This window comes from Balaenoptera ricei, chromosome 6 (genome assembly GCF_028023285.1).
Source record: "Balaenoptera ricei isolate mBalRic1 chromosome 6, mBalRic1.hap2, whole genome shotgun sequence".
Lineage (NCBI taxonomy): Eukaryota > Metazoa > Chordata > Mammalia > Artiodactyla > Balaenopteridae > Balaenoptera > Balaenoptera ricei.
In genome coordinates this window covers 68,531,864-68,554,443 of record NC_082644.1, presented here as the reverse complement: position 1 = coordinate 68,554,443, position 22,580 = coordinate 68,531,864, and the positions used below count along the sequence as shown (strand labels likewise).

Here is a 22,580-nt window from a genome sequence, read left to right as displayed (position 1 = left end):
CTGGAAGAAGAAGAAATGGGCTCAGGGCAGTGCAGTTGAGGAATTATTTCTGCTGCTGCAAAGGGTGTAAGTGACAGGGAACAAGGTCTGCCTGACACCAAACCTGTGACAGTCCTTGATGCCTCCTGGATGAGAGAAAAAGCAATAGGTCATCTACCTCCTTATCTCCCTCAAAATCTCTCACCACTCTTTCCCAGGAAGGAGTGTGCTAGCCTTGAGAGAAAATACTCTTGAGATGCTGAAATCCCAGTGACTCGTGTGTGTGTGTGTGTGTGTGTGTGTGTGTGTGTGTGTTTTAGAGCTACCAGGGGAAGGGCTGAGTCAGAAATCCATTTTCAATAGTGTGTGTGAATGTAAGTCCCCAATATGCTCTTTATTACAAACTGAGAAACAAAATGATGGGGGACCTATGCTTTTTCCTAATACCCTCTGTGGCAGGAACAGAGCTATGCTGTTCAGACCCCCAGCTACATTGTGTGTGGTTAGATGACACTATTAACTTCTTCAGTGTCCTCTCAGCTTTCTGGCTCTCTGGAAGGACCTCAGCCAATGAATGACCAAGACAGTGATAGCCAAGACACACCTTTCTCAGGATGGACTTCAGCAAGGGGGTGGTACAATGGCCTAGCTATTTCCACCCAGCATGGCACTCTTGTAGTGGGTAAGAGCAGACTCTGGCAGAACGTCTGTCCGGTTAGCATTACAGTCTGATGGTGCCTCATGCCCAATCCAGCTTCAGCCCCTTTCCTTTCACTGGGGTCACTCTTCAAAACTTCTTCAGAATCGTTTCCACTCCCAGCTCTGCCTTGGCATCTGCTTCCTGGAGAACCCAACCGTCAACGACCTTCCAGAGCCTCATACTTCACAGACCACCAGAGCAAACGATTTGAATCGCCAGTCCACTGGAATACAATGACACAAGGGCAGAGATGATGCTGTGTTTTCTTTCTTGCATGATCACAGCACCTAGAACAGCAAGAGGCACACAGTGAGGGGTATGGAGCTCAGTAAACAATGGTTAGGTGAATGAACGAAACCCAAATCTCTGCATTTGCACACATTGGGATCAGCGGGGTCTATGCCAGTGCCTCCTGTCTTCCCGTCCAGTTCATCTCCTCTTCCTTCTGCTACACTGACATCCACCCCCTTCCTTCTGTCTGCCTTCCTCTCCCTTCCTCAGTTACCTGAGAATTTATGTCGGGCACAGTACCCTGCGCTCAGAACCACCTTCTGCAGTTGCTCCAAACCAGCTGGCCATCTCCTCTTCTGCTTCTCGTCCTCTTCTGCTTTCTCTGCCAGCTGGTACCATTCACAGCACCCACTTCCACCTGTCGGGGGCCAACACCCACCCCGAGGGCTCTACTCACCTGTGTCGACTTAAAAAAGTGTGTAACATGAGAGTTGTGACTTAAGTTTTATTTGGGGCAAAATGAGGACTACAGCCTGGGAGACAGCATCTCAGCTCTGAGAAACTGCTCCAAAGAGGTAGGCGGGATGGTCAGTACATATGTGATTTTGGGTGAAAGGGGAGTACATGCAATCAAGCACATATTTTTTCTCTCTTTTTTTTTTAACATCTTTATTGGAGTATAATTGCTTTACAATGGTGTGTTACTTTCTGCTGTATAACAAAGTGAATCAGCTATACATATACATATATCCCCATATCTCCTCCCTCTTGCGTCTCCCTCCCACCCTCCCTATCCCACCCCTCTAGGTGGTCACAAAGCACCGAGCTGATCTCCCTGTGCTATGTGGCTGCTTCCCACTAGCTATCTATTTTACATTTGGTAGTGTATATATGTCCATGCCACTCTCTCACTTTGTCCCAGCTTACCCTTCCCCCTCCCCGTATCCTCAAGTCCATTCTCTGTGTCTTCAAGCACGTATTTTTGCAGGTTTCTGCTAGTCTCATGAAGGTTTCTGCTAGTCACGAGGAGCAGTTGTCACCATGAAGGATTTTAGTGCTTTTGTAGATTTGAGGAGATACAAGAATTGGGCTCGATAAAATCAGCTCCTGAGAATATCTAACTATCTGAAGACCTGTTCTGCCAGTTTTTCCCAGAGCACAGAGTTTCTCATTTCTGCTCTCCACCCTGAACCCCTTTCAGGGGGGTGTTGAAAGTCAGCGGCTGCAGCAGCACATGATGTAATACTTGTAGAGGTAGATGGCAAGTGCCAATGGCAAGTGCCAATTTGCAGTCGACACCTGTCTCTGGAGTCCCCGTTCCCAAACTGTGTCCTAAGGAACACTTACCTAACAAGGCACTTATTTTTAAAATTGTCTTCTGGGTGTCAGGCACCCTATTAGGCGCTCTGTTTACATTATACTTTTTTTTAAATTGTGGTAAAATATACCTAACATAAAATTTACCATTTTAACCATTTTTGAGTGCACAGTTTAGCGACATTAAGTACAGTTGTCCCTCAGTATCCTTGGGGGATTGGTTCCATGGATACCAAAGTCTGTGGATGCTCAAGTCTATTATATAAAATGACAGAGTACAGTTGGCTGGCTCCAAATCTGTGGATACAGAAGGCTGGCTGTACGTTCAGTGTTGGATAGACCACACTTTGCTTATCCATTCATCAGCTGATGGACATTTAGATGGTTTCTACATTTTGGCTACTGTGAATAATGCTGCTAGGAGCATTGGTGTCCATGTACCTGTTTTTAGTCCCAGTTTTCAATTCTTTCGAGTATGTATATAAGGATGGAATTGCTGGATCATATGGTAATTGTATATTTAATTTTTTGAGGACCTGCCCAATTGTTTTCTACAGTGCTAACAAGGTACTTTTTGGAAAAAAAGGGTTCCATGGTCAATAGACTTCATCCTCTAACTCTTTCTTGGAGAGTCACAATGCACTTTAGCATAGTAAAGTCTCTGAGAGGTCCCACAGAAAAGAAAAAAAACAAAAAACAAAAAAACCCACCCCCCCTGTGAAAAAAACCCCCAACTTTGTACAATAACTTTGACCCACCATTCCCCAAACTAATTTGAAAGTGGAACACTTTTTTGCAGAGTAACTGGTAACATACCATCCCCTGCTGGTTTGGGAAACAGTACCCTGAGCTCAGTGGGGCCGACACAGGAAGTGCTGGGGCTCAGGGGCAGAGAAGAAAAATCACTCACTGCCCAGAGACGGGACAATCTCCAACTCTCCAACTGGCTTGTTGGGTGACGCCTGCAAGTTACTGTTCTTCCTGGAAGCTCTGCAAACGTGCCGTTTTCTGCCTGGTACACCCTTCTGCTGCTTCTTTGCTTCTTGAAGATTAACTTGACCTTTAGGACTAGCTCAGGCAGTCATCCCTTCCCTCAGGGAACTGACCTCGCTCTCTTGTCTCCCCAGGCAGGGATTGGAAGGCCCTCGTTGTTAGCTCTTATTAAACTACGTTGCCTTGTTAAATGGTCAGCCTCCTCCACTAAATCAAGGTGGGGCGGTCAAAGTTAGTTTCCATAGACAGCCACCTGGAGAGTTTATTTAAGAATGCAGATGCAACCATCTTACCCCTAAAAATTCCAACTCGGTAACTCTGGGGTTTGCATTCAGCAGCTCTAGAGTGTGAATTTTGAATAAGCACCCAGGCAATGTTCTTGGGCAGATGATTCTTGGAATCTTCTGTTGTCAGCTACGTGAGCATGAGAGCCACTTCTACCTCTGTGTATTTTACACAAAAAATGTTAAAAGAATGAATGAATGAACAAATGAATGAAACAACCTCAATTTCCTCCTCTGTAAAAGATGAGGTTGGACTGGATGTTCTCTAAGCTTTCTCTTGGTTAAACTTCTCTTTATAAAGTTCAGATTATTTCACCCAAGACACTGTGTTCCCTGAAGCTTTAGTATCCAAACCATATACAACATACAAAGCCAAGCACACAAAACCACCAGGGAGACCCGCTGAAGAGGAATTAGTCCATGCTAGTACTTAAAAAGTGCCCCAGGACTCACGAACAACCATACTTTTAAAACTATCAATTTTATCACAAGCTAGAGATACAAAGAGAGTATACACTCACGACCACATGAATTCAGTCTCATTCTCTCTCATGAGCATGAGTGGCTGACAGGCAGCACTGCCAGGGCTGACAAACCCTTAAGTTTGGGAATTAGGGAGCTAGGCATTGCGGGAAACCAGAGGCCAGAGAAGGTGCTGGGGTGGTAAGCCCCTTCTCCTGCTATGAGGAGAGGGCACAGACTGTTAGCGCTGTCAGTGCCCCCTGACTCTGCTCCAAACATTTCGCGGTGGAATCTTTGGACGGAAAACCCTGACTCTCCTCTCCCTGAGAACGCTGCAGGTTTTGAGGGTCAACTCCAGCTTCTCATAAGAGCTATGGCCTGAGAAAAATGAAGTCTCCCATTACTTATAACCTCTCAGCATTTCAGAGGAAACGGTTGGCTATGGCTGCCAAGATCCAGCAAATATTTGGTTAGCTTGGAAAGAATGGGTGCTCATTTTCCAATTCTCACAGATTTATCTCTGCCCAGTTCTTTTTATTAAAAACTTCAAATCCAGAGATAAAGTCAAGTGGCACTCCAGGCTCTAAGCATTCATCTGTATCCCAGGCAGCAGAACCCAGAATCTAAACAAACAAAAGCTTAATCAATAGAACTCATGAATTTCCTCCAGGAATAAGACCCAACACAGCCGAAGAATAAGCAGAGGGGCTCCTCACTGTGATTTTCTTTGGGCAGATATTTATGGGAAGGGCAGGGGAATGTTCCCTCAGTTGACTAGGGACAGAACACTATGGCCCATGGCAAATCCTGCCTGCTGCCTTTTTTGTTTCTTTTTGTATGGCCTGTGAAATAAGAATGTTTTTTACATTTTTAAATAGTTGACAAAAATCAAAAGAAGAAAAATATCTCATGACATCTGAAAACTATAGGAAATTCAAATTTGCGTCCATAAATAAAGTTTTATTGTAACACAGCCATACCCATTTGTTTGTATATTGTCTATGGCTGCTTTTGAGCTACAACAACAAAGTTGAGTAGTTGAGACAGAGATCATATGGCCCTATAAGCCTAAAATATGTCCTATCTGGCCCTTTGCAGAAAAAGTTTGCAGACCCTGGGAGTAGAGGAAATAAGAGTTGACCTTCCCTGGCATTTGAACTAAAAACTAAAGAAATATGTATGCACAGTTAAATTACAAAACAAACACCTGTTTAACCTAACACATGGGTCAGGAAATAAAACACTGTTGGTCAGCACCCCGGGAGTACTCTGGGTTGCCCTTTCTTCCTGACCAGAGTTCACCAGTATCTGGACCTTTGTGGTAGTATATTCCTTGCTGTTGTTTGCACTTCTGCCCCCTAAACTCTATATTTGAATTTTGTTTTTGAACTGTGTATAAATAGAATAACACCGTATATTTTCTTTTCTGTCTTGTATTTTCTTTCAACACAGTTCATGAGACTCAGCTCTGAATTACTGCATGTGGCTGCAGGTCTGTGACTGCCTTTGCTGCATTGCATTACATTTCATTACTTTAGCACAGTTCACTTATTCTTTTTACTGTTGGTGGACAGTTGGGTCATTTCCAGTTTTTGGCCATTGTAGATAGCATTGGACATCTTATAGCTGAGCCACCACTGACTCCCAAGAGAGGAATGGAATTGTTGGATAGCAGGGTATGTGTATCTTCAACTCTACCAGTTAATGCCACGCCGTCCTCCAAAGAGGTTGGACCAAATCACCCTCCCACCCGCTGCCTCCCTCTAGGGAGTAGAGACACTTTGTGTCTTGTCAGTCGGCACTATTTTCACCTCCAAAGCCTGAGCCACGTGAGTTTGCTGCATGTTCCCCCAGCACCTTGAAGAGCCAGATGAGGTGCATGGGAGCCATCATCCCTTCTGCTCCATATCTTCCATTAACATAATTCTCAAGTCTTAAAAATTCAGTGAGAAAACTGTCGATTTTCTAAGAATAAGCCTTGAGATAATGTGATGTCTTTTATTTAGAGTGCTGTGCTTGGCTCACGGGTCAGTCAGATGTGTGAGCGTCCTGACAACCCTTTCCCCTTCCCTGTCCCCTAAGGATGGGAGCTGAGGAAAGAAGCCGCTCAGACAGGACAAGGAATCAGGGAAATGATAACTGCCCCTTTCTCCTTTGGGAAATCAGAGGACTTAAAGGTCAGGGTATTAGTTCACAGGAAGCTGATGCTTGTGTCTTTCTTGGCAGGGTTTTAGGAAAACTGGGCAGAGAGGGCCCACTCCAATGGCCAGCACGCCGAAACCCCATCACCTGGAGGACCATGCACTAGAGGCATTTCTGAAGCGTGATGTAGCACTACATTGAAAAGGCACAAATAAACCCCAAACCCTAGCACACATTTATCCAGTTTTTGAAGCAGATTAATAGAATAACCAATAAAACATGTATAAAAGCTTTAATTAAATCTGATGAAATAAAACTTCATGTTTTATTTATGGACACTCCCAACATGTAAAGGATTCAGGGACACATTCATTTTTACTGCCATTTCGTCCTCATATCTATAATTAAATCCAGGCTGCAGCTCTGGCCCAAAGCGATGCGTCATTTTAAAACTGGCCTTGGACACTCCCTCCCCCACCCCCATCTGCTTTTAATTATAATTACCAATCCAATATGACTGAGGCGGATGGTAAAACTAAACAAAATAATAAAACAAACAAACAAAAAATGGTTGTTGCCATCGTGTTTTAAAACGACATGCTAAAGGAGGATTTCAGGCAGGTGGGCGCATCCTCTATTTCCAGTTTTATTATGTACCAAGTGCACAATCCCTTCATTTTACTTTCGACATAAAAAAAGGACTTCATGAAACACGACAAAATAACTTATGATTATATGAAACATAACTGTGACAAATCACAAAACTATACATATTAATAGAAAAAAGTGTACCTAATTCTTTAAAAGATTTATGACAATAAGCACCAGATGTGCCCCTAGAGTAAAATCAGCCCCATATCCAGTATGATATATGCAGTTCATTTCTCTACGTGAGTGTATATAACTATGTACAAGAGTCTGTGTGATTTATGGGAAACAGATTTCCACTTTTTCCCCCCAAAGTGCTTTATGTCAGCAACATTACACAGGATGCTCTGCTGTCTGTACAAAATAAATCTCTTCTTTCTTACACTCACCATCTCTCCAATGAGTGTTTTTTTTTCTTTACTCATTGCAAAAAAAAAAAAAAAAAAAAAAAGTGTAACCACAGAAATTCCACACCACCAACAAAAAGTGCCATTAAAAATGCTGCTATAAAATGACATGGTCGAAACAGTCAAATAAAATACCAAATAATTAAATTGGACAGTTACAATCACTATTCCCAATACTTCAAGGCAACTGGGAAGCAAGGTTCTTGGATAGGGGGTTGAACACTTACCTCTGTTCTAGTAAAAACAACAGAACACCACCAAAGCTCTGTTTTATCAGTGGAAACTTTGCTGTGATTGACTGAAGACCTTTTGTTCATTTTGGAATCACCTAAATAATTTGGGGTAGACATGGGTAATGGGAGATACCCCACAGGACTAGTAAATATTTAAATAATATTTAGCAGCTGATCAGAGGCTAAATTACAACTTACATTTTGATGCAGTCCCTTTAGGGAATTAAGACAATGCAGCAAGTGAAATGTCTCTAGGCATACTGATTTTTTTTTTTAATGTAATAGGATAATTGGCCTTGCTGCTGTGTGTATTTTCACAAGCACCAGTCTTTTAAAAAAGGGGAATGACAATCTCTCTTCGGATGTTTATGAAAATGGTTACATATCAAGAGTAAAAAGACCAGGAAATGGAAGGAAATGAGTTTTTGAAGTTTCTACTTTTACTGCTACAAACATAATGATGAAAGCATATATAAATCTTGTGCAGTGTGAAAGCAAGCAAGGAACAAATTTTAAGGTCAGGCGAGATTCTGGAATCTCAGGGCAGCGTGTGTTGTCTACAAGGAACCTGGAGGTGTCATGTCCTGGGGCCCTGAGCTCAAACCTGCAGCTGAGGGGAAACATGGAAGGGGAGTGAGGGCCACTCAGCCTCGCAGGCTGCACTGGGCTCGCTCCCTCTGCCAATTCCTGCTGGGGAAGGAGGCCCCACAGGTGCAGCTGCTGTCTGGCACCCCCTGGTGCCCTCGGGCCTCAGTGAGGCCAACGGGGAGACTAGAGATGTGCACGAGGATCTCCTCCAGCCAAAGTTTCTGAGGTTCAGCTTCTGGCTTTGTCCTCCTAACCTGTTTTCACCTTAAATTATAGCAAGAAGCCACAGGCAGGCAGACAACATCAGCTGCAGTAACAACCTTGCCTTTCCATTTTTTTCCTCCTCATCACACAAATGAAATGTGTTTTGAGTTCCCTGTAGAGGCTCCAGGATTTAGAATGAATAGATTGTCTCTCTAAGATACCAGAGCTTTCCCTTCTCTGCAGGGTGTGACAAAGGACATGGTCCCTGTTTAGGCCAAGTGACACAACCCACAAAGCCTGCCAGAGGGGTGGGACTTTGTGTGCCGTCTGAGAACTCATGTGGAAAGAAAGCCTGACGTGAATTCTTTTGTAAAGCAGAGCAGATTTTTGTAAAGTGAATGACTTGTCTCTTTTGCAGACACGGATGTCTGCATGATGGCTCTCCTCAGATCAGAGCTCACTAGCCAGAGAAACTAGACTGACTGAGTGCACCGTCAAAACGGACCCTGCACTTTGTTCTTTATTCGGCTGATTCTACTTCGCATCAGAATGAAGTCCGGAATCAGGCAGAACACTACCGACCGTGCAGCCAGACTGGAAGGACATGTCTGTCAGGATAAAAACTGTCACCAGATCCCAAGTCTGACACCAAGCTGTTTAATTGTCTTGTTGAAGATTATAATTATCCCAGTTTGACAAATAGCATTGTTTCATTTTCCCTCAGAGAACATTTTTAAAGAGAGAGAAAAGAAATCATGAGAGGTCATAGTACTGGAATGTCAGAATCTACCAGGTGTTTTGGGGTTTTGGCAATTTTTATAGCCTATGTCATAGGACTCTGGATCTTTTTAATAGCTTGATAAAGGAGTCACAGAAAACGGCATCCTATTCAGGTTTGAGATCAAATGGCCGAGAGCTCTGGGTAAATGCCAGGCCCTCAAAACAGAGTTTCAGACAGAAAGGTTGCCTCCTTCTGGCCACCTTTCCAGAACTGTCCCCTCTACCTGCCTTTGGCCAGACCTTGCTCAGAGGTGGTGAGCAGGCAATGGCGGGTGGTGGGCATGTCTGAACCACAGTCAAGAAGAGGGTGAGAGCGATGCAAAAAGAGGGAGAGAAGGAAGGCAAGGGAGCAACAGACAGACAGGTGACGGGAGATCCTAACGGAGGCAGCAGAGGCTGTGCAAAGTAGCCAGACATCAGGCATCTCTAGTTTGGTTTTCTGAGAACCCAGGAGCACACCTCCATGTGTCCCTGCTCTCACAGCTTCTAGCAGGTCCCTGGGCAGAGCACCAGAGCGGAGGCCACGGGTGAGCCAGTCAAGTGACCTTTTCCTTTGAAAAATGTCTTCGAGGTGGAGCCGCTGAAGAGTCAACCCACGAGGGTCTCTGTGGCAGCACTGGGAAGAGGGTGGCCTACCCCATGTCCCTCAGGGAGCCTTTGCTAATGCAACACTAATGTTCCGGGCGCTCACAGGTGCTGCAGCGTGCGGGCAAGCAGAGCCACAGTGGAGGCAAGGTGTACGTAGCTGGGGGGATTAAAATAATTATTTCCATCCAAAGAACAGACCTCTAAATATTTTTTTCCTTTAAAAAGTAGACGTAAATAACAAGTCTTTAAAATCAAAGAACTAAGATAGGTTGCATGAATATAAAACAAGTTGTAGTGCTTCTCAAGGGCCTGTGCTTGACAGAACCTTCTCACTTTGCGTTTGGAGAAACACTGAAAGCAACTGGTTAGCGTGGGAACATCTAAGAGGAGATGCCAGGCCGGCGCTGGGAAACCTGGGGTCCTCCAAGAGCTGGGCCCATGCTGTGCTTTGGAAGTGGGTTCCCCTTGCTGTGCCTGGCTCTTGGGTGGGGCAGTTCACTGTGCTTCTGGCAATTTGGGTCGCCCTTCCGTGTTTGGAGTTTCAGCAAATCCCCAAATTATACTTCCACGTGCACATCATCTCACTGGTGTCCTCTGAAGGCTGGCAGCCAGGAAGTAACAGGTATCTGGTAGAGTGAGACTCTGAATTCCCTTTGAAAAGAGTCCTGCTGGTCACCGGCAAACCCAGGGAGAAAAAGGAGCAGCTGAAAACACACCTACAAAGCCCAGCTCTGACCATTCAGCCCTGCCCTCCAAAGACACACCTGGGACTTGGCAGGTTCCGCTGATTCGCTTGACATCCTTTTTCTTACAGTCTGTGAAAGTATAAGAAGAAAAGGTGGCAAGGAACAAAAAGATTCTGGACGCCAGTGGTAGTGGAGGCCAGGGGAGCTTTTAGCCTTCAGTATAGACAGAGGAGAGCTGGCTAGGACAGCGATCCACAGCGCTGATCTGCAAGAACGTGGTGTCTTCAGGTCCACTGCGAAGAGACTCCCCAAAAAGGCTTGAGGAACCCGAAGGTAGATCACACACTGGAAGAGAAAGAGCGCACAAGTCAACTGCTACCTTGTCGCAGACGCCAGGCACACAGGGAGCAAATGCTGGCTGGGGCTGAGGAGGAAACTGTGCCGGGCCAGGCCCTTCAGCAGGTCTCCCCGTCCTCGGGCTCCTTAGGTGGGGCAGAGGCTGACGTGCAGGCAGGTGGCTAAAATAGGACTCGGCACAAGAGATGGGCTGAGTAGCAAAAAAAGTGAAGTTCTGTAGGGAAGAGTGAGGGCGGCCTCAAAAAGGAGGTGATATTACGGTTGAGCCATAAAAAAGGATGGGATTCTCACAGACGGAGAGATAAAGAAAGAACATTCCAGGAGGAGAAAAGAGGGAGCGAAGACAGAGAGGGGGCACATGGGGCCAAGTGTGCTGGCAAAACTCAGGTACAGAGCATGTAGGGAGACACGTGAGGAGGGCACATGAGACATGAGCGCAGGTCCGGAGAGTTCCATCAGGCTCAACTCCTGGGGGCTTCGAATGACTTGCTGAGGACAGTCAACTTTATTCTCTGGGAAACTACAAACTACTGAAGGTAGCTGAACAGGAAAGTACCTTATTTTATCCTTCATTTTTGGAAGGCAATGGTTACGGTAGCTCGGAGGGCAGAATGGTAAAGATAAGGAGCTGACTCAAGGAACTTGTTGGAAGGCCGTTGCCTAAGTCTGGGAGAGACATGATGGCACCTGAACGAGGGTGGTGGAAGTGGGGCTGGAGAAGGGCTGGAGAGGAAGATAAGAGGAGAGACATTTCACGGGCAGAGTGAACAGGATTTGATGCGGTCATGTGCTGGGTCAAGTCTAGTCCAGGCTGGTCACGGGAAACCCACCTGATCTCACCTGCTTGTCTGCCCGAGTGTCTAAGTCACAGACACCAACACACCTGTAATGCCCGAGTGAGCTGAGAAGGCTCTGTGGAAAACGTCAAAGCCAGCCTGGCCCATGGACGTGGGGACCAGGCAGTCCTCGAAGGAAGGCACCACACTGCAGGAGCTGCTAGGCGGCATGGTTCTCTGAGAGTCAGGGTAATGTGGGGGGCAGAATGTCTGCAGCTGCCCGTAAAATCCTGAAATGCAAGCATGGCATTGAGCTACTGCAGGGCACAAGTTCAGAAGATCATTTCAACCTGGCTAGACCCTCACTCAGCCTGGCTTCGTATGACAAAATGCCTTTAACCCTTAAGCCCACCTACAAAACCTTCTGACCAAGCATCCATAATGCACTACCTGAGCAGAAGCTCTTCTACCTCCAGGGGCTTTTTATTTCTTGCTCTAGTACCTGAAGCTGAAAGGCTTCACACCTTCCCTAGACTCTCCAAAGAGTCCTGGACACTGAAGGTCTGTCCTTCAGGGGACATTCCTACCCCATGCCCTCTCACCAGGTTTTAAGTGCATCTTCCTTAACTTCTTTTATTCTATAGTCTGTTTTTCACATTTCGTAAAAACCTGAATAAAGCTCTTAACAATGCTCACCTTAAAAAATGCAACATAGATCTATCCATCTGCACTTCCAACAGATACATTCATACACATTTATATCTTTTCTTCCTCATTATTTTGAATAGGTACATAGTGTCTCATAGTCAGATATGCTACCATTTACTTAACTATTATTATTGCTGATCTTTGCAGTAAATAGAAAAACTGGAAGTGAATAAACAATATAATGAAGAAATATGTGAAAAGATTTCTTAATATTTGAAAATAATCAACATTTTGCTAATCTTGTTTCATTTATCTTTTCAATTTTTTTCTTACTCAATGGAGTTTTTCCCTTGGGGTCCTATGTGGTCCTTTTCTATGATTCTCCACACCTTCCATGATACCTTACCTTTTCCCTCTTCCTCGTCTCATGATAAATTTAAGTAAAAGATTACTTTCTGGAGTATACGGTTTTAAAAATATAATGAAATCTTCATTCAATACCTTATTTCTTGGTACCTGTTTCCTCAACTCTAACATGTGAAAGTCATTGTCTATTTCACTGGGTGATTATGAAGGTTAAGCAAGTCATTGGATAAGGAAATCCATATATAACATTTGAAAGTGCTTTATGAATGTCAGTTATTGATATCATGACTCTGTTTCTGGTGAAAAAAACAAGGAAAAAACAAGTAGAGGAAGTGCCCCAGGGTTCCTTTCACAAACATTACACGATGGTGAATACAGAACTAATTCATGGACTTTGGAGCCCTAGTCTTGTGTGCTTTCCTCCTCTAGAACTGCTTCTTCTTACAGAGTCACCTATCAACAGGTAGGGAAGGTGCTATTTGGGTTCTTTTTAGCTCTCGTTGAGTACAACTGAGGCACACTAACACATCCAACCTATTATGCTTACACCCTTCTCATTTCTGATTAGTACTCTCAAGGCAGACTACCCTTGGCCAGGAGGCCTGTTCTATGGTCACTAGGAATATCACCAAAGAATGTGTGCTGAACTGCTCACAAAGCCACAGACCAGCCCTCTAGGAGCTTATGATACAAGACAGAAGGATGGATACAGATTTATGAACAGGGTACACTCACAGTAGAAAACAAAATAATATCCTTTGTAAGTAACCAGTAGTATACTTTATATAGAATCAAGAGAAAATTCCATATAAGGTTTGGGAGGAAGATTAAATTCATGTTAGCAGTATAGACTAGGAAAAAACATAAGGAAATTCCATGTCAAGGCAGGAGAAGAAAGAATGGAAAACTACTGGCTCTTCTCTTTTTGATGCCCTAAGTCTTCTGCATGGACTCAGTAGGCAGACAGGCAAAGGACCCAAACAGATCACTCAAATACGCATATAATTTATCCACCAATATGGACAACTGGCAATTCTCTAGCCGTTAAAGCAATAAAAATCAAGACAATGATAAAATACCATATTCTACCTATCACATTAGCAAAGATTTCTGAAAGTCATTCTTGGTGCTGGACTGATAGTGGTGGCAAAGGCCCCTGTGCAGAGTGTGCAGACATTGCAAAGGAGTATAAGCCTCTGTAAATCACTTGACAATCTGCATCTAGAACCTAAAAGTGTTCAGACTTCTGGACAGGGGAATTTTTCTTCCAAGAATGTATCCTAAAAGTGTAATCTGAAAAACAGAAGAAATTCTGCAAGAGGTAGTCATCACAGTGCTAGCTGTCATAACAGAAAACCGAGGAGGAAAAATGGCCAACCATAAGAGAACGGTTGAACATGGTACATTTACCTGATGCGAATGTTAAGTAGCCATGAAAACAGTATTTACAAGGAGTTAACATCGTGGAAAGACCATTATAAGGTTCAGCTGGAAAATAAAGCAAGATACAAAACTGAATAGGGAGACTGGGTTCAGTTATGTGGAAGACTATGTATAGGACAGATTGCAAGGCAACATATTTATAGTTGTCTTTGGGGTTTTTTTGGCTTTATGTTTTTCTGAATTTTAATAGCAGTGAAGGACAAGTACTTTGGAGCCAGACTTCCTGGGTTTAAATCCTAGCTCAACTACTTACCAACTGTGTAGTCTTGATGAATTATTTAGCCTTGCAGTATTTCAGCTTTCTAATTTGTAAAATGGGATTACAAGTAGTACCTATAACTTAGTGAGTTATTATGAAGATTAAATTGAGTTAATATTTACATATTATACAATATAATCTGAGAATATAATTAATATTTATATATTTTAATAACATAATTTATATATGTTTGCTAAATAAGGAAAATAAAAAAGTAAAATTACATCACAATAATGTAGCTCTCAAAAGTAAAATGTTTATTAAGAGAAATAAAATTTTCAAAAGGGCAACAAGTAAGTCCTTCAACAATAACCAAATGTAAGAATGGACAAGGCAGTGGTCATGTAGCTCACTTCCAGTTCCCAGGTGGAATCCTCTGGAACATTCTTGACCCTCGGGACCTGGGCTATATACCTCTTTCCCATGTTGGTTCCTAGATCCTGCACTAATTGACACACATTCTGATTTCTTCACTCACCCCCATGCAGGCTCAAAACAGCAACAAACTTGAGTGGGCTGAAAGACCTGGGATGTGCAGTTTCGTTTGGGAGGTTCCTTGGACTAATCTTGACTTTGGGTACCCAGTGGCCAGGCACATGTAATCACGGCATCGCCATCAGGAGGAAAACATTACCATGAACCATCACTGTTGGTTTATTAGAATGTAATGTCGCCTCACTGAACAAAATAGACAATATTTGCTATTTATATCCCTATGCTGGCTCTGTTCATATTTGTCACTCATATATACCCTGATAGCATTCCTCAGTGTAATATTAACCTTCCAGGAAGAGAGACTCCCACAACTCCCCAAATAGGGACATTGATCATTCAGGTATGTCAGGGATGTGATAGAGACTTCCACTGGCCTTTTGTGAAAACCAATTCATTCTCTCTTTCCTGTCTTCTCCCTGCTTTGAAGACATGGCAGGAATTTCACATGGCTTCAATCTACACTTGAGTGCTGTAAAGTGTAAGAGTATAAAAGGTTCGTAATGCAGTGAAATACACCTGGTGAAGTTAAATAGTAAACCCAACATCCTGAGCTCCATCTCCCAGTTTCCCCTGTCCATCTGGGTCTGAGTGAGAGGGCCGAGTGAAATGTAGTTCCTGCCTGTGGCTTTCTTGGCTGACACGAGAAACAGTCAAAACCAGAATGGCCCCACAAGCATGTTTTACCACTCTCACAGCCAACTCAGGGAAAGAAAATCCTCTTTATTAAATCCCTCCCTTCAAGAAGCCAGTTACTAGAGATGCCAAATACACTGGTGTGGATGACTGTGGTCACTCAAATCAAAGAGCTTTAACATAGCCTCTTCCCACTGCTATTTCCATAAAACTAACAAAATCTAAAAAAATTCCATCAGGATCTTGCCACACACAAAAACCCAGAGAAAGCCTAACTCATTTTCTGATGAATGGCTCCTGTATTCCAGCTGCTGAATTTCATGTAGTAAGTTTGGAAGGAACACTACCTCGAGGACCCAAAGCAAAATGCAGCAAGATGTTAACACATTTCGTGGGCATAAAACATAAGAGTGATGGCAAAGTCAGCCAATCTGTCAGTCAGTCAGTCAATGATAGTTACTGAGTACTGGTCAAGGTGCTTTTGGAGAGACCAAAGAAGTAGAAGATAACACCTTGTCCTTGAGGATTGATAATGCAGTTGGAACAAGAACACATACACTTATAATAGCAGAAGAATGCACACATAAGTTTATGTTGGCAATAAATATTAGTCATCACATTTAGTTAGAAAATCACCCCTCCCCCATTTTAGAACTTATTTTACCTCCAAGAATGGAGGAGGAGAACAGGAACTTGCAGATAAACTGACTTTACTCAAGTTGTAGCTCCTGAAGGTCAAGGAGAATCATTCCTCCTCTTGTCAATTTTGGGAAGTATTTTTCCCTTCTAAAAACAAACTCGTTTTTCTAATTATTAAAATATTTTGAATTAATTATACCAACTAGAAAATGTAGAATAGTATATGCAAAGAAAAGAAAAATTATCTTTATTCCTACAATTCAGACATAGCCAGATATATACACACAAAACTGGAATGTTATACATATTGTTTTGTATCCTGTTTTCTCCCCTAATATTACCTATGAGCTCACATAGTATTAAAAATCATTCTTTTTTTAAAATAAATTTATTTATTTTATTGTTATTATTTTTTTGGTTGCATTGGGTCTTCGTTGCTGTGCACGGGCTTTTCTCTGGTTGCGGCGAGCGGGGGCTACTCTTCGTTGTGGTGCGCCGGCTTCTCATTGCGGTGGCTTCTCTTGTTGGGGAGCACGGGCTCCAGGCGTGCGGGCTTCGCTAGTTGTGGCACGTGGGCTCAGTAGTTGTGGCTTGAGGGCTCTAGAGTGCAGGCTCAGTAATTGTGGCGCACGGGCTTAGTTGCTCCGCAGCCTGTGGGATCTTCCCAGACCAGGGCTTGAACCCGTGTCCCCTGCATTGGCAGGCGGATTCTTAACCACCGCGCCACAAGGGAAGCCCTAAAATTCATTCTTAAAAACCTCTCCTCTTTACTTTGTCATGTGGGGTCACTGACAGCTCTGTGATGATCCGTTAGATCAGGAGTTCATGGTTACTCTTGCTGCTTAATGATGATAAAGTAGCCCCATGAAGCTCAATGTGGATTTCCTTCCCAACGTGGAAGGGGAGTGGAAGAAGTCAGAGGAGAAAGGAATCGCATGACTAAATACAGTAATGGAAGGGTATTCTCTAGGGCAGCGCTGTCCAAGAGAACTTTGTGTGTTGATGGAAATGATCTCCGTCTCACTGTCCAATACAGTAGCTGCATGTGGCTACTGAGCACTTGAGATGTGACTAGTCGACCGAGGAACCAACTTCTAAGTTTTATTTAGTTTTAATTAATTCAAATTTAAATGGCCACATGTGGCTTGTGGCTACTGTACTGGACAGCACAACTCTAGGGATATCTGCATTCTCAGGTTTAACAGACTTCCAGTAATGTTTCTGATTAAATTCCTAGAGAAAAAACATATGACCCACCAATAGTTTAAACAAAAGACAGATAATGATTCTTAGACTCCTGGCGTTCAAGATAGGAAGTATATTAGACTCTTTATTACATTTATCTTTTCCTTACAGATTTATACTCTAGTCTTGGTAGAAGGAACCAGAGTATAAATACTTCAGTAAATAAATAATGGTCACCCAACTCACAACCCTCATGAGGGCTGATGTGCATTGTTTTAAGCTAAACTTCCAGGGCAATTCAGCTCTCCTGCAGGAACCACTTTCCTTTCTGGAAGTAAGAGAAGGAAAAGGAAACACATCACCCACTTTCTTTCCTGCAGACTCTGGGCCTAGCTCACTGTGTGTGTGGGAGTGGCAACAGCATAGGTGGGTCTCCAATTTCCCTACCACTTGATGATGAAATAAAGTTCAATACAGAGGCTCTACCTTACATTTATGGGTGGAGATGAATACCATCAGCCTGAACTTTGTCAAGGTGCTATGTCGGGAGCTGTGCCCCTAATGGGTTTGTTTATATATATAGCAGATGGCTTTGCAAAACAAAATTCTTGTTCTCCTTTATGGTGAGGCTGAGAACCACCACCAAACTCTGGGTGCCAGGAGAAGAGTTGGATGGGCAACATTCAGAATCAAGACTGACCCTTCCCTGCGGTAGGTTCTGCCCAGACCATGATGCCAACTTATAGATGCAGACAGCCCACCTGTGAAGCCCATCACAGGCATCAGGAAGGGCCCCCAGGACTAATTCCTCAACCAGAGTGTGGCCTGATCAGGCTGGGCAGGACCCTTTGTGAAGCTCCTTGGCAACAATGCTGAGAGCAATTGCTTCCCAATACCCCTCAGTATCTTCAGACAGGAAAGCCCTTCAATTCCCATGTGATCGGAGAGTATCATTTTAGGCATCCAGGCCAAACACTGTTGTTTTCAGATACTGCCCAAATCTCAGAGTCATCTGCCCCCTTGACCTTTCAGAAGAAACACTGGCTAAGCATGTGCTTGCCTTTGCTATTGTATTTTTATAAAATGGGGGTTCACAGTATCTACTTCATAAGGTAACTGCAAAGATTAAAGAGGATTAAGAGATGACCCATGTGAAGGGCTGAGCATGTGCCTGCACACAGCACTCTACAAATGTTTCTTTTCACTTTTCTTCCCTATTCTTCTAATAACACAAACATTTCAACTTTTATGCCTTCATTTAGTCGACAACTATATGCTAAGCACTTGCTCAAGTGCTGGCGACACAGTGGTGCATAAAACATGCTCCACGCCTTCTTGGAGTTTATGTTTCAGTGAGAAAGAAAGATAAACATATAAATGAAAAATCAAGTAATACAATTTAATATTATATGTGACAATAAAAAGGAAATTTTCTTTAAGGAATATATAGAGATGCAACTCTTTTCTCTAGACTGCATTCAAGATAGGAAGAGGAAAAAGCTCAAATAAGAAAGAAGTTTGGGCACTCCCAAAACTTTTAAAAAAGAGTAGTGATTATGGTTCCTTTTGTTTGGCCCTGTCTGGTGAGGGTAGATATAATTAGGAGGTCATCCCATAGCTCTGCTGAGGACCAGCCCTGGCAGAGTGGGGTTTTTTTTTTTTGCCAGTGGTACTGATCAATTCGTGCCTGGGTAGGAGAATAAGCAGATGTCAGTGACAGAGGCAGAGCTGGCAGTGCTCAGCTTTTTGGTGGTACAGCTCTTTGCTAGCCAAGTGGAAGCAGGGATGTATGTTTATGAGCTTTACAACTCTAATCATTTTTCCACAGAGACTATAATTTTGTGGGTTACTTGAGGAAGTGTAGAGTTTTGGGCCTCAGTCATGATTGCTGCATGTGCAGGGGCATGGATAAGCCTAAGTGATGAACAAGAGGGCTCAAATCAGAGAGTTCCAGGGACAGGGACACAGAAAGAAGATGCATGGCCTACTCCCTTTGGCTACCCTAATTTCTTCTTCTGCAACACTCTTATGGCTCTTTGTGCATTCCCTTGTACTCTCTGGGGACCTTTGCACTCCCCCCTTTAAATACCTTCTGCAATCCATGATACAAGCCAATGAGCAGAAAAGAGAAAAAAATAGGTAAGTCTCTGGTAAAGCTCTTAAAGGCCATAAGAATATGATCTCTGGCATCACATCTTCTCAGCATGATTTAATGCCCTCCAACTTTACTCAGAGAAAGGCCCAGGGAATCATACACTCATTACTCACATGGTATCTTTTAAAAAAACTTTAAAAAACTCCTTCTTAGGCAGCCTCTGATATACCTGTCTTATAAGTAGGTGATTCAAACAAATGTTCTCATTTTATAGACAAAGAGATGGAAGTTGAATCATTTGCCTTTAAACCAATACTATGTTTATATGTTATTGTGCAAATAAGAGAAAAGTGGAAAATTCATACAATCATTTTAATATTTACAAACATCCAGCTATTTGCAATTATTCATGGATCTAGCCTTTATCTTAAAACAAATGGGGAGCAGACTAAAACAGTCATCATATACTTTTCTACTAAGTCCAGAGTTTTCTCATTTGCAGTCCCTTTGCTTTGGCATTTTTATAGACATTTTGATTAGTGTTACACCAACCCTTCAGAGAATTCTTTCAGAAGGAAGGAGAGGAACTAATATTTATTTGCTCTGAGATAGGCATTATCTTAGGTGTTTTAAACAGAAAATCTTCATTTTTACAACTTTTAAAAAAACTGAAATATAGTTGATTTACGATATTATGTTAATTTTAGGTGTACAGCAAAATGATTCAGATATATATATATATATTTTTTCAGATTATTTTCCATTATAGGTTATTACAAGATATTGAATATAGTTCCCTGTGCTATACAGTAAATCCTTGTTGTTTATCTATTTTATGTATAGCAGTTTGTATCTGTTAATCCCATATTCCTAATTTATCTGCCCCCCACCTTTCCCTTTGGTAACCATAAGTATATTTTCTATGTCTGTGAGTCTGTTTTTGTTTTGTATATAGATTCATTTGTATTATTTTTTAGATTCCACATATAAGTGATATCATATAATATGTCTTTCTCTGTCTGACTTACTTTACTAAGTATAATATTCTCTAGATTCATCCATGTTGCTGCAAATGGCAATATTTCATTCTTTTTAACTTACATCAACTTTTGAGTTAAGTAATATTGTCCCCAGTTTATAGACAAGGAAACAAAAACGTTCAAATAACTTACCTAAATCCTCATAGCTACCAAGTTTCAGAACTAGGACTCAAACTCTGGTCTGTTTGGTAACAGTTCATAGAGACTATTAGGGCTTAAGCTCACAGACAAATCATTTTAAAGAAAATCTTGCCATTTTTGTTGAGGTCCCTCACTGTCACATAGGCAAAGTTACTCAGACTGGATCAACATTTCATAAAGTATAAACATTTTCATTAGGGAGAAAAGCATTGAATTAATTAACAAAATTGATGAAATTACCTAAACACTGAAAAATTCAAAAAACCCTTAAGAGTAGAAACAGAGACATTTTGGAAATTTCTCTTGGCCAATTTTCTGATTTAGTCACTATTTTATTTCTATCCATTGCATGAACTACCTGGATCTGGGTCCAAAGCCTGGATAACCCATTAACCAACTGTGTGTCTTTGCATAAATTATTTTTCTTCTTGAGCCTCCTTTTCTTTTAAAATAATATCTATTTTATAGGGTTGTGGAAAACATTATACATGAGAGCATTTATAAAAGCATCTAGTGCATTCCCCAGCATGTAGTAGGCCCTCAGTAAATAGTAGCAATTATTACTACCATGAAATAAGCTTAGCAGTATTTGTAGATTCTGTATAATGCACATGCAATTCTTAAGCAATTTATCTCTCATAACCCACCACCCTTAGGTATAAAATGATGCTGAAGTGAAGCCTCCACAGTTTGGTTGCTATTTTCCCCCTTAGCTCCTGGTCTTGGCCAACAACCTCAGCCAGGTCTTCATGTAGTCAGAACTCTACTAAGCTTCCTCCCTGGAAGTGATGGAGAACCGACTCTTCATTTTAATATGGAGTCTATAAATGGGGAAGCTACAGGAACAGCTCACAGACTGTGTTAGCAAGACAGATTTTTCTTTGGGCTGAGAACTAAACCAGCTTGCAAAGCACTCGAGCTATTTAAGACTGACATTTAAGCAACTACTGTACTAAGAAAAAGGAAAATAATGGAAATAATAACCCTGAACATTCCATTTGGCACCTTCCTTTTGAAGGAACAAGGTTACAGTGGTTGGAAAGCTGACCAGTGGAGCAACCTCCTGGTCCCCTAGCCCCTGGTCAGATGGGTTGCAGCATGAGGGCTTCAAGTTAGACAAGTCCACCTGGTTCCAAGAAGTGGGGCCATTTTCAACTATAGCTTCTACCACTAGCCTGCAGGCCACAGAGAGATGCATTCTGCACACTCTGGGTGCTCTCCTCTGCTCGTGCACCTCACAGAACCTCACCTGGTCTGCAGCAGCTGCTAACAGCATTTATTACTGTGAGCCACACTCGCTCTCCAAGTTGTATACCTGGGGTAGGGGAAGAGGAAGATGGTCTGCTACTGATGTCTGCGAAGTTTCAAATAAGGGGATGAGAGTGGGCAGAGCATTTTGCTGAAAAGGGCAAAAAGGAAATGGGAGAAAGCAGAGTGAGAAGGAAGGCATGTATAAAACCCTTTTGGTTAAAAGATGTAATTGATTTTCATTAAAATATCTTCAACCCAACCAAAACCCTAATGCGTGGTGGCCTATGGCTTCCAAATTCTCAGAATGATAAGCTGCCGAAGTAAACTAATTGCAATGTGTCTCAGTAATTGCCATGTGTGGGTATATACAGTTACAGTAAAATGGTTCAGTGAATCCTGATAATGACAATGCACATATGGCAATTATATAAAACAGAGACGCTCAAAACCAGAACACCCAAAGATTCTTAACATGGATATTAAAGCCAGCTTTGCCATTTATTGGCTGTGTGGCCTTGAGGAAACCATAGCCTCTCTGAGCCTATGAGTCCCTATTGATAAAAGGGGGAAAATAATACTATTGTGGCAGCATGATCCTCATGGTAGGGAGGGGGAGAAGCACAGGGAACAAACGGAAAGAGATTCAGTGCCCAGTTGCCCATGATTTGCCTCCTGTACTCCATCACCCGCCTATGACTCAAAAATCCTGGATACATATAAAGCCCAGAATGAAGGGTGGAGGAGTTGGACATTCTGAGTCTGATGGGTGTGTGAACTAAACACTTTGGCCACGGGTCAAGGTTGAAAGGAATGAGTTGGGAATTTCTCTATGAGAGGGGGTTACTCTGTTGCTGGTGTATATAACCCTCCTAGGTGGCTACAAGGATCAAATGAAATAATAAGTGTGAAAATATTTTGCATACAGGAAAACACACTGAAAATTCCAGCCCCTGCTGTCTCATTATAAGCCTGGTGTTACTTACCATCCTACATTCTCTGAGTACAAAGGT

The 22,580-nt window shown here is 42.6% G+C and overlaps 1 protein-coding gene across 3 annotated transcripts in view; it reads right to left on the bottom strand.

The window, feature by feature from the left end:
* Positions 1-651: 651 nt before the first annotated feature.
* GLIS3 (GLIS family zinc finger 3) overlaps positions 652-22,580 on the bottom strand; it is a 510,670-nt gene continuing 488,741 nt past the window's right edge. For 2 of the 3 annotated variants that reach the window (XM_059924793.1, XM_059924791.1), the window contains 2 exons: positions 11,483-11,665; positions 6,677-10,587 (listed from right to left, as the gene is read on the bottom strand). In XM_059924793.1, the coding sequence (XP_059780776.1) occupies positions 10,451-10,587; positions 11,483-11,665 (320 nt within the window). In that variant the 3' untranslated portion in view covers positions 6,677-10,450. Of the gene's footprint in view, positions 903-6,676; positions 10,588-11,482; positions 11,666-22,580 lie in introns of those variants that run through there. The other variant, XM_059924792.1, reaches the window with a different exon arrangement.